General features: G+C 48.6%; 1 protein-coding gene across 4 annotated transcripts in view; it reads right to left on the bottom strand.

Annotated features, from left to right (window-relative positions):
* Window positions 1-10,601, bottom strand: part of unc79 (unc-79 homolog, NALCN channel complex subunit) — a 77,588-nt gene that overhangs the window by 38,486 nt on the left and 28,501 nt on the right. For all 4 annotated transcript variants that reach the window (XM_084393437.1, XM_084393438.1, XM_084393439.1 and 1 more), the window contains 7 exons: window positions 8,330-8,559; window positions 7,900-8,071; window positions 2,851-3,081; window positions 2,577-2,767; window positions 1,867-1,990; window positions 1,636-1,767; window positions 1,051-1,266 (listed from right to left, as the gene is read on the bottom strand). In XM_084393437.1, the coding sequence (XP_084249563.1) occupies window positions 1,051-1,266; window positions 1,636-1,767; window positions 1,867-1,990; window positions 2,577-2,767; window positions 2,851-3,081; window positions 7,900-8,071; window positions 8,330-8,559 (1,296 nt within the window). The remainder of the gene's footprint in view (window positions 1-1,050; window positions 1,267-1,635; window positions 1,768-1,866; window positions 1,991-2,576; window positions 2,768-2,850; window positions 3,082-7,899; window positions 8,072-8,329; window positions 8,560-10,601) is intronic.

Here is a 10,601-nt window from a genome sequence, read left to right as displayed (position 1 = left end):
CTTAGTGCTGCATTTGACACCATTGACCACAACATTCTTTTAAATAGACTCGAACATTATGTTGGCATCAGTGGAATTGCATTAGCATGGTTTAAATCATACTTATCTGACCGTTATCAGTTTGTAGCAGTAAATGAAGAGATGTCTTATCGATCACAAGTTCAGTATGGCGTACCACAAGGCTCAGTACTAGGACCGCTGCTGTTCACTCTGTACATGCTGCCATTAGGAGATATCATTAGGAAACATGGAATTAGCTTTCACTGTTATGCTGACGATACTCAGCTCTATATTTCTACACGCCCCGACGAAACTTACAAATTCACTAAATTAACGGAATGCATAGCTGATATAAAAAATTGGATGACTAGTAATTTCCTACTACTTATTTCCGAAAAAACAGAGATTCTAATTATTGGACAAAAAACGTCCTCACGTAATAACCTAGAATACTGTCTAACACTTGATGGCTGCTCTGTTAAGTCTTCGTCGTCGGTTAGGAACCTGGGTGTGCTCTTTGATACCAATCTTTCATTTGAAAGTCACGTGTCTAGTATCTGTAAAACCACATTTTTCCATCTTAAAAATATATCTAAATTACGCCATATGCTCTCATTGACAAATGCGGAACAATTAGTTCATGCGTTCATGAGCTCAAGGCTAGATTATTGTAATGCTCTACTGGGTGGTTGCCCTGCACGCTTAATAAACAAACTACAGCTGGTCCAAACCGCAGCAGCTCGAGTTCTAGATCTGCTGTAAAGCCAAAACAATCTGTTACTGTAATCTCCTATTATCACTGTAAAGCTGCTTTGAAACAATCTACATTGTTAAAAGCACTATATAAATGATGGTGACTTGACACACACACGTCAGAGATCTCCGTCTGCCTCAGTGTCACACACACACACAGACACGTCAGAGATCTCCGTCTGCCTCAGTGTCACACACACACACACAGACACGTCAGAGATCTCCGTCTGCCTCAGTGTCACACACACACACACAGACACGTCAGAGATCTGCCTGAGCATGTGTGAGTGACGTCACCTGTTTGAGCACCAGGTCAAACATGAGGATGAAGCAGCCCAGGTTCATGTCGTCATCATCACAGTCCAGGTCCAGGGCACAGTTCCCGGCGGCGTGGCCCAGGTTCCTGAAGGGGCTGCAGCGCAGAGGGCTCCGGAACGGACTCCGGAACGGGCTGGGGAACGGGCTCAGGTTATTGTGCTGCCCTCGTCTGCCGGGGTCTGAAACCACACTGACCTGCGGGGAAACAGTCAGCTGAACATGTTCTTAAGAAGAAAGAAAATATCACACACACCAATACAACACACATCTGAGAAAACGGCTGCCTTTCTACTCATTAGGCCACATGTACTGCTTCATGTAGCTTTCAGCTTTCTGCCGTAACAACCGTCTTTACTTGGTGATGAATTTCTCCAAATATAGTTCACATGTAAAATCTGTCATCAGTTACCTATGCTCACGTCAGAACACAAATGAAGATATTCTTTATAAAATCTGAGAGATTCCTGTCCCTCCATTAAAAGTCTGTTCCCCCAAACCTGAGCGTGTGTAACTGATGCCAGAACTGAATGTTTGTCTGTCCCTTTAAGGAGAGGCGTCTCTCACCCTGCGGGGTCCTGACAGGTCTGCAGCACGAGCTCTTCTCTGATTGGCCAGCTCCTTCAGTGAGTTCACACCGTCAGAGAACATGCCGATGAGAAGCTGCAGAGGAACCACGATATCCAGCTCTGACAGAACCTGCAGAACACGGATACAGCACCAGCTCACACTCCACAGACCAACACAGACATGTGTGTGTGAGTGTGTGTGTGTGTGTGTGTGTGTGTGTGTGCTCACATGAAGCCACAGCAGCGCTTGCTCTTGCACTGATGCTGGATATCCAGTGAATCTACAGCTGATGAATCCAAACATCTCCTCCATGGAAAAGGGCAGCGGACACAACTCAATATCAAACATCTTACTGCAAAGAGAAACAAAACCACAAGATCAGATGATAAAGCTGTACCTCCTCAAATACCCACAAGCCTCTCCTCTCAGAAAATATCAGTCAAACCGGTTTGACTTTGTGAGAAACTCAGCAGGACATAAAATTTACAGAAACAATTGTGATCAAACACAGTGATATGAAGCTTGGTGTAATCAACGTCCACTGGAGGCAAGTGTGAAGAACCCAAGTGCAGTCTAATTATACTCAAACATGATCAAACATAAACCAAAGACTTGGCTGGGCTTTTTCATGGCTTGAAAGACATGGACTTAAACATAGACATGATCTTACCAACAGTGGTTACATATAACAATACTTGACCAAGACACACAGCAAACACGAGGGCTTAAATGCACACAAGGACTAATGACTAAACAACATGAGAAAAGAGAATAGGGAAGCACATGGCAGGATCACATGAGGGCAAGGGAATCACATGACAAGACAGAAAACATGAACCAAAAACCAAACCAACCTGCGACACTCAGATGGAGATTATGGAGACACAGACAGGCGTCACTAGTGTGTTTGCGTGGAACAGTAACATGTGCGTCTGTACCTGAGGACCTCACGAAACTCTTTGAGCTGCTGGTCAGGAACTTCAGTGCGAATGGCCTCCAACCACTCAGGCATGAAACACTCCCACAGCGGCTGACTGATCACGTTATAGGGAATCAGACACAGGATGCGATTCAGTCCTTCCTTCAGCTGCGTCACCGTGCTGCACGACTTATCCCAGTATCCTCCCACCTGCACACACACACACACACGCTGAAACCACAGCGCATCAATCGTTGCAGTATGTTTGTAACACAGGCACTCAGTTCACTCACCCTGGCAAACTCCACCGGTTTGGGCAGAAGGCACATGACCATGACGTCAAAGCGCACGTCGCACACTGTCTTCAGCCACTTGGTGACAAACTGAGGCTTGAGCTTCTCCACCAGGCTCCCCACCTCATCGTCCATCATGTAGGCGGTGGAGTGGAACCACTGGAAGACCATGCTGACCAGCCGCGCCAGGCTCTCGGTGGGCGTGTTCTCGCTGGGCGTGCACAGACTCACCTGCGCCAGCAGATATACGTTTATCAACTATCACGGTTAAACCATATTTGTTATGTTTTTATCTTTATCTGAGTTGTGAATGTGAGTTTGCGGACCGAACAGATTGTGATGACATACAAAGAACAGCATAATAAAACAAACATTCAGCATGAGCAGTGAACACAGACACATGAACAAACCACTCTAATGAGCCGAAGCTTTGAATGATGCGAGCTGAATCGCTCAAAAAGACTTTCCCATAGAGTCGGATATTTGCTGAAGAAACCTTCATTCACGCCTGAAGGCCAATGACACACGACGATGTGAGCGGGGCTCCTGCCCACAGCATTTTTATTCCCTTTGTTCTTCAGCTCCTCATCATACTGCTAGAACACCATCACGCCACATTCACAAGAAAACAAATGGCTAATAATCTTTTTCATGAGAAATATCCGAGTACAAGTTATCGCCCCTGTCCTATGGCATGTGGATGTTTATAGTATACAACACTGTCCAGTGTGTTTGGAATTGTCTGCACTAGGCTGGATCTCTCCAATCCGGGTAGCTCTATCGTTTAGCACTTGAGCAGCGTGTAGCACGTGCTTGGCGGGGCAGTGGCCAAAAACAGTCCGCTCCTGTTTTTGGGTGCAAATCCAGATGCGTCGATCGCTGTTTTTGGAGGTCATGAAGAGTTGGGAGAATCATGTAGAGGGTAAAGAGTGTCAGTGTTGTGTTCACGACAAGGTTCCTCGGGCTGCCCTAAGTCTGAGTGTTGCTGGATGCGGGTGAGGAATGTTCTGACGTAACTGTGTACCCGCAGCCTGAGAATGCTCTGCTATCAAGCCTGGCAGAGCACTGAGGTTTCTTTTGGCCCCCTGTTTCGAGTGTCTGGAGTGTGTCTGGAGTGTGTCGGGAGTGTGTCTAAAGTGTGTCGGGAGTGTGTCTAAAGTGTGTCGGGAGTGTGTCGGGAGTGTGTCTAAAGTGTGTCGGGAGTGTGTCGGGAGTGTGTCGGGAGTGTGTTGGGGTGCGTTTAGAGTGCGTTTAGAGTGTGTCGTGAGTGTGTCGGGGTGCGTTTAGAGTGTGTCGGGAGTGTGTCTAAAGTGTGTCGGGAGTGTGTCTGGAGTGTGTTGGGGTGCGTTTAGAGTGTGTCGTGAGTGTGTCGGGGTGCGTTTAGAGTGTGTCGGGAGTGTGTTTGGAGAGTGTCGGGAGTGTGTCGGGAGAGTGTCGGGAGTGTGTCGGGAGAGTGTCGGGAGTGTGTTGGGGTGCGTTTAGAGTGTGTCGTGAGTGTGTCGGGGTGCGTTTAGAGTGTGTCGGGAGTGTGTCAGGGTGCGTTTAGAGTGTGTCGGGAGTGTGTCAGGGTGCGTTTAGAGTGTGTCGGGAGTATGTTGGGGTGTGTCTGGAGTGTGTTGGGAGTGTGTCTGGAGTGTGTCTGGAGTGTGTCGGGAGTGTGTCTGGAGAGTGTCTGGAGAGTGTCGGGAGTGTGTCTGGAGTGTGTTGGGGTGCGTTTAGAGTGTGTCGGGAGTATGTTGGGGTGTGTCTGGAGTGTGTCGGGAGTGTGTCTGGAGTGTGTCGGGAATGTGTGTGGAGTGTGTCAGGAGTGTGTCGGGAGTGTGTTGGGGTGCGTTTAGAGTGTGTCGGGAGTATGTTGGGGTGTGTCTGGAGTGTGTGTGGAGTGTGTCGGGAGTGTGTTGGGGTGCGTTTAGAGTGTGTCGGGAGTATGTTGGGGTGTGTCTGCAGTGTGTCGGGAGTGTGTTTGGAGAGTGTCGGGAGTGTGTCTGGAGAGTGTCGGGAGTGTGTAGGGGTGTGTTTAGAGTGTGTCGGGAGTGTGTCTGGAGTATGTTGGGGTGTCGGGAGTGTGTCTGGAGTGTGTCGGGAGTATGTTGGGAGTGTGTTGGGGTGTGTTTAGAGTTTGTCGGGAGTGTGTCTGGAATATGTCGGAAGTGTGTCAGGAGTGTGTCAGGAGTGTGTCGGGAGTGTGTCTGGAGTGTGTCTGGAGTGTGTCTGGAGTGTGTCTGGAGTGTGTCTGGAGTGTGTTGGGGTGCGTTTAGAGTGTGTCTGGAGTATGTTGGGGTGTGTCTGGAGTGTGTCGGGAGTGTGTCTGGAGTGTGTCGGGAGTGTGTTGGGGTGCGTTTTTGTGTGTCGGGAGTATGTTGGGGTGTGTCTGGAGTGTGTGTGTGGAGTGTGTCAGGAGTGTGTCGGGAGTGTGTTGGGGTGTGTCTGGAGTGTGTCTGGAGTGTGTGTGGAGTGTGTCAGGACTGTGTCGGGAGTATGTTGGGGTGTGTCTGCAGTGTGTCGGGAGTGTGTCTGGAATGTGTCGGAAGTGTGTCGGGAGTGTGTCTGGAGTGTGTCTGGAGTGTGTCTGGAGTGTGTCGGGATTATGTTGAAGTGCATTTAGAGTGTGTTGGGAGTATGTTGGGGTGTGTCTGGACTGTGTCGGGAGTGTGTCTGGAGTGTGTCGGGAGTGTGTCTGGAGTGTGTCTGGAATGTGTCGGGAGTGTGTCGGGGTGCGTTTAGAGTGTGTCTGGAGTGTGTCTGGAGTGTGTCGGGATTATGTTGAAGTGCATTTAGAGTGTGTTGGGAGTATGTTGGGGTGTGTCTGGAGTGTGTCGGGAGTATGTTGAAGTGCGTTTAGAGTGTGTCGGGAGTATGTTGGGGTGTGTCTGGAGTGTGTCGGGAGTGTGTCTGGAGTGTGTCGGGAGTGTGTCTGGAGTGTGTCAGGAGTGTGTCGGGAGTGTGTCGGGGTGCGTTTAGAGTGTGTCGGGAGTATGTTGGGGTGTGTCTGCAGTGTGTCGGGAGTGTGTCGGGAGTGTGTCTGGAGTGTGTCGGGATTATGTTGAAGTGCGTTTAGAGTGTCTGGAGTGTGTCGGAAGTGTGTCGGAAGTGTGTCGGGAGTGTGTCGGGAGTGTGTCTGGAGTGTGTCGGGATTATGTTGAAGTGCGTTTAGAGTGTGTCGGGAGTATGTTGGGGTGTGTCTGGAGTGTGTCAGGAGTATGTTGAAGTGCGTTTAGAGTGTGTCGGGAGTATGTTGGGGTGTGTCTGCAGTGTGTCTGGAGTGTGTGTGGAGTGTGTCAGGACTGTGTCGGGAGTATGTTGGGGTGTGTCTGCAGTGTGTCTGGAGTGTGTCTGGAGTGTGTCGGGAGTGTGTCTGGAGTGTGTCTGGAGTGTGTCGGGATTATGTTGAAGTGCGTTTAGAGTGTGTCGGGAGTGTGTCTGGAGTGTGTCGGGATTATGTTGAAGTGCGTTTAGAGTGTGTCTGGAGTGTGTCTGGAGTGTGTCGGGATTATGTTGAAGTGTGTTTAGAGTGTGTCGGGAGTATGTTGGGGTGTGTCTGGAGTGTGTCGGGAGTATGTTGAAGTGCGTTTAGAGTGTGTCGGGAGTATGTTGGGGTGTGTCTGCAGTGTGTCTGGAGTGTGTGTGGAGTGTGTCAGGACTGTGTCGGGAGTATGTTGGGGTGTGTCTGCAGTGTGTCTGGAGTGTGTCGGGAGTGTGTCTGGAGTGTGTCTGGAGTGTGGATTATGTTGAAGTGCGTTTAGAGTGTGTCGGGAGTATGTTGGGGTGTGTCTGGAGTGTGTCGGGAGTATGTTGAAGTGCGTTTAGAGTGTGTCGGGAGTATGTTGGGGTGTGTCGGGAGTGTGTCGGGAGTGTGTCTGGAGTGTGTCGGGAGTGTGTCGAGAGTGTGTGTGGAGTGTGTCGGGAGTGTGTTGGGGTGTGTCTGGAGTGTGTCTGCAGTGTGTCGGGAGTGTGTCTAGAGAGTGTCGGGAGTGTGTCGGGAGAGCGCTCTCTCTCTCTCTCTCTCTCTCTCTCTCTCTCGAGCTGCCCTGTGAAATCTCTGACTCAGAGGAAGACAGGAGACTCTGTGTGAGTTATACACAGGTACATTGAACAGATGCAGGCTATGTGCTCGTCTGACCAGCTTTTTGATATGTTTTCTAACCCGGCCAGTGGGAAGCCGTTATCTAAGCATTGTGTTTTGCATTGGATTGTAGAAAGCTATTTCTATAGCAGATAAGGAGTTGGTTCTGTCTGGAAGGGTGTGTGTGCAACTCTACGAGGGGCATGGAAACGTCATGGGAAAGCGCCACTGCGCGCCGGTTTACCGGCTAGATGCAGCGATGGTAGCTGAGTTCGTGCTCAGCACAGGGGTTCTTTAACCCGAGGCCGTCGCTCCCTTGAAAGATAGGTATGTGGCAGTGCTGGTTCCTTGAGTTTAACCGGGCTGGTCTCGCCCACGTTGTCATGCGTCATTGGCCTTTCAGGTGTGAATAAAGGTGTCTTCAGCAGATGGCGCGAGAGTGCGATCTCCCATAGTCACGTGTTGTACCGACTAAATGGGAACAGTAGTTATATGCACAACTCAACATTTTCATGGTTTTCGCTCAATAAAAAGCAGGTGTAATAGATGTGCTGGTGCAGAAGCAGCTTGTGTGAAGGATGGGAGGTCAAAATAATAGTCATTAATAGAACTATCCTTATATTCTATTAAATCAGGTCTTAATTTCTGGAATCAGCAGTTGAAATAATTTCAGAAAATTCTGAAATTAGAATACAACTACAATAATGTCTAATGTTAACACACTTGTAAGAAACGGGATGATTCAAAATCATAAATGATTATGTATGTTAAAAATAATTGTTCTGAACAAAAGCAGGAGACTGAATGAAAATCCAAGAGCGCTTATGGAACAGCAGAAATAAAAGTACATTTTCATCAAATTTGTTTCTACTGATACTTTGGAAATGAGTATAAAGACTATTCGTTTTTTGAGTACTAATCATGCGTAGAGAGGGTGTTGTGAAGTGAACGTGTGCAGAAACACATGTATGTAACGTGTCACACACCAGGAACCAGATGCCAAACTGACTGAGCAGTCTCTGGTCATGCTGGTCGTCCTCTTTGTTGTCAAACTCCAGGTTGTCCAGGGAATGATGGGAAGAAGACAGACCCATCTGACGCCGGCGGTTCAGCTCAAACTCCCGCAGCTCCGCATGGATCTCAGCCTCTTTCAGCAGACTGCCAACATGCATCAGATCACTCTCATTTATGCTTGTTTTATATCAAAAAGTATTTCAGACATGCAGTGGAAATGTGTCTTAAAATAATGTGTTTTATTCACAATCAAGCAAACTGAAATATATTAATCAAGAGTATTATTACTGCAGCTTTAGACCTGGCGATACTTAGTTTCCTCACAGCTCTGTAGCTGTACGGCTGTATGTATAAAGAAAGGCCTGAGTGAAAGTGCTCTCAGTGACAGGAGCGTGTGATGACCTGATGACGGCCTCCACGGTGCACACCAGCTCCTCCGCGCCGCACTCGCGCGTGTTGATGGGCGGAGGTGACGTCTGGTACAGGTGAGTCTCCGCCGACGCCCCCACCTCACTGCTGTGGTGGTTCACATGGCAACGCTTGCAGTAGCGCACCGGCCGGTTGCCATGGCGACCGCAGCAACCTGCCGAGAAGCAGGTGACGACAGCGCGCCGGACGTGAGAGCTGCAGTTCTGAGAGAGAGAGAGAGAGAGAGAGAGAGAGAGCGAGAGCGAGGGGGGGGGGGAGAGGGAGGGAGAGAGAGAAAGAGGGAGGGAGGGAGAGAGAGAGAAAGGAAGGGAGGGAGGGGGAGGGAGAGAGAGAGAAAGGAAGGGAGGGAGAGAGAGAGAGAGGGAGAGAGAGGGGGAGAGAGAGGGGGGGGAGAGAGAAAGAGGGAGGGAGGGAGAGAGCGATAGGGGGGGGAGGGGGGAGGGAGAGAGAGAAAGAGGGAGGGAGGGGGAGGGAGAGAGAGAAAGGAAGGGAGGGAGAGAGAGAAAGGAAGGGAGGGAGAGGGAGAGGGAGAGAGAGGGAGGGAGGGAGAGGGAGAGAGAGGGAGGGAGGGAGAGAGAGGGGGAGGGAGAGAGAGAGAGAGGGAGAGAGAGAGAGAGAGAGAGAGAGAGAGAGAGAGAGAGAGAGAGAGAGAAAGAGAGAGAGAGGGAGGGAGGGAGGGAGGGGGAAAGAGAGAGAGAGGGAGGGAGGGAGGAAGAGAGAGGGAGGGAGGGAGGGAGGGAGGGAGAGAGAGCGAGAGGGAGGGAGGGAGGGAGAGAGAGAGCGAGAGGGAGGGAGGGAGGGAGGGAGGAAGAGAGAGGGAGGGAGGGAGGGAGGGAGAGAGAGCGAGAGGGAGGGAGGGAGGGAGGGGGAGAGAGAGCGAGAGGGAGGGAGGGAGGGAGGGAGAGAGAGAGCGAGAGGGAGGGAGGGAGGGAGGGGAGACAGATAAAGAATGTTTTTTTTTTATTTCAATACCTCTTTATATTTTCTAAAGAGTTTTCTACAACACAAAAAATCTATTTCCAAAACACAGGAAAATAAATAAATAAATGAGCATGATTTAACTCAAAACAGTCACAGACATAAAACATTTTTAAAACACCAAATGTTTATGAACTCCTCTACATTATTTGTAGTACTGTAAAAGTCAAAATCAACTTTCAATCTAGCTTTCACCATTCTAACAAAATCAGTGTTTATATCGAAATCTAAGGACTCTTCGATCTAGTTCCTTCTGCTGTGGTAGAGAGCCATTTTTGCTTGACTAAATACAAAATTATACAATTGACATTTCACTCTCCATTTCTGACTGTATCTAAAACCAAGAATAAACAAATGCGCTCACCACACACACAAACACCAGTTACAGGTGGAGAGCAGAGAGAGTGATAGAGCCAGTTCAATGTAAGGGGATTATTAGGAGGCCATGATTGGCAAGGGCCAATGGAGGGAATTTAGCCAGGACGCCGGGGTTACACCCATACTCTTTACAAGAAGTGCCATGGGATTTTTAATGACCACAGAGAGTCAGGACCTCGGTTTAACGTCTCATCCGAAGGACGGATTTATTAATAACAGAAATAAAAGCATTGACCGCCACAATACCGTGTAGGATTCTCCACTGTAAGTCTTCTCCCCTTTTTGGTTTGTAAATCGCTCTCCATACCGGTCTGACCTCATTGTCAAGCCCTAGATGAGCTTTCCAAGGGGTGTCAGCCTGACCACTTAGTTTGCCTTTGTTTACAATTTTTACAAACATTTTATACATCGTTTTTCCTCCCCTGATATCAAACTCATTTGTGAGTCTCTCTTTGAACTCTAACAGTTGACCAGTGCAGTCTTTAAAATCAGGAAATAGAGTCAATGCTGGAAAAGAATCATCAACAACTTCTTGACAGTGTCCATTACAGTAGTCTTTAAGCAAGTATAATTCAGTCTTTGTAAGTTCACACTTCCAAGTGTTGAGCAATTGATTTATGAACCTGAACGATCTAGTTAATCTTAGCAGAGAACAATATACCAAACCATTAATATCACTACAAGGGTGTCAATATCTTCTTGTTTTTTGACAATGACAACAACATCATCGGCATAAGCAGATCATTTAAAAACTGTTTCACATCCAGGAAGGTTTACGTCCAAAAGAGATTGTCTTAATTTGTGCAGAAGAGGCTCTATGGCCAAGGAGTACAGCATGCCAGATAATGAACATCCTTGTTTGACCCCCCTCTGAACTTTAAAAGGAGCA

Source organism: Rutilus rutilus, assembly GCF_951802725.1.
Source record: "Rutilus rutilus genome assembly, chromosome: 21".
Taxonomy (NCBI): Eukaryota; Metazoa; Chordata; class Actinopteri; order Cypriniformes; family Leuciscidae; genus Rutilus; species Rutilus rutilus.
The sequence above is the reverse complement of the archived record's forward strand: the minus strand, read 5'-3'. Positions and strand labels throughout refer to the sequence as shown.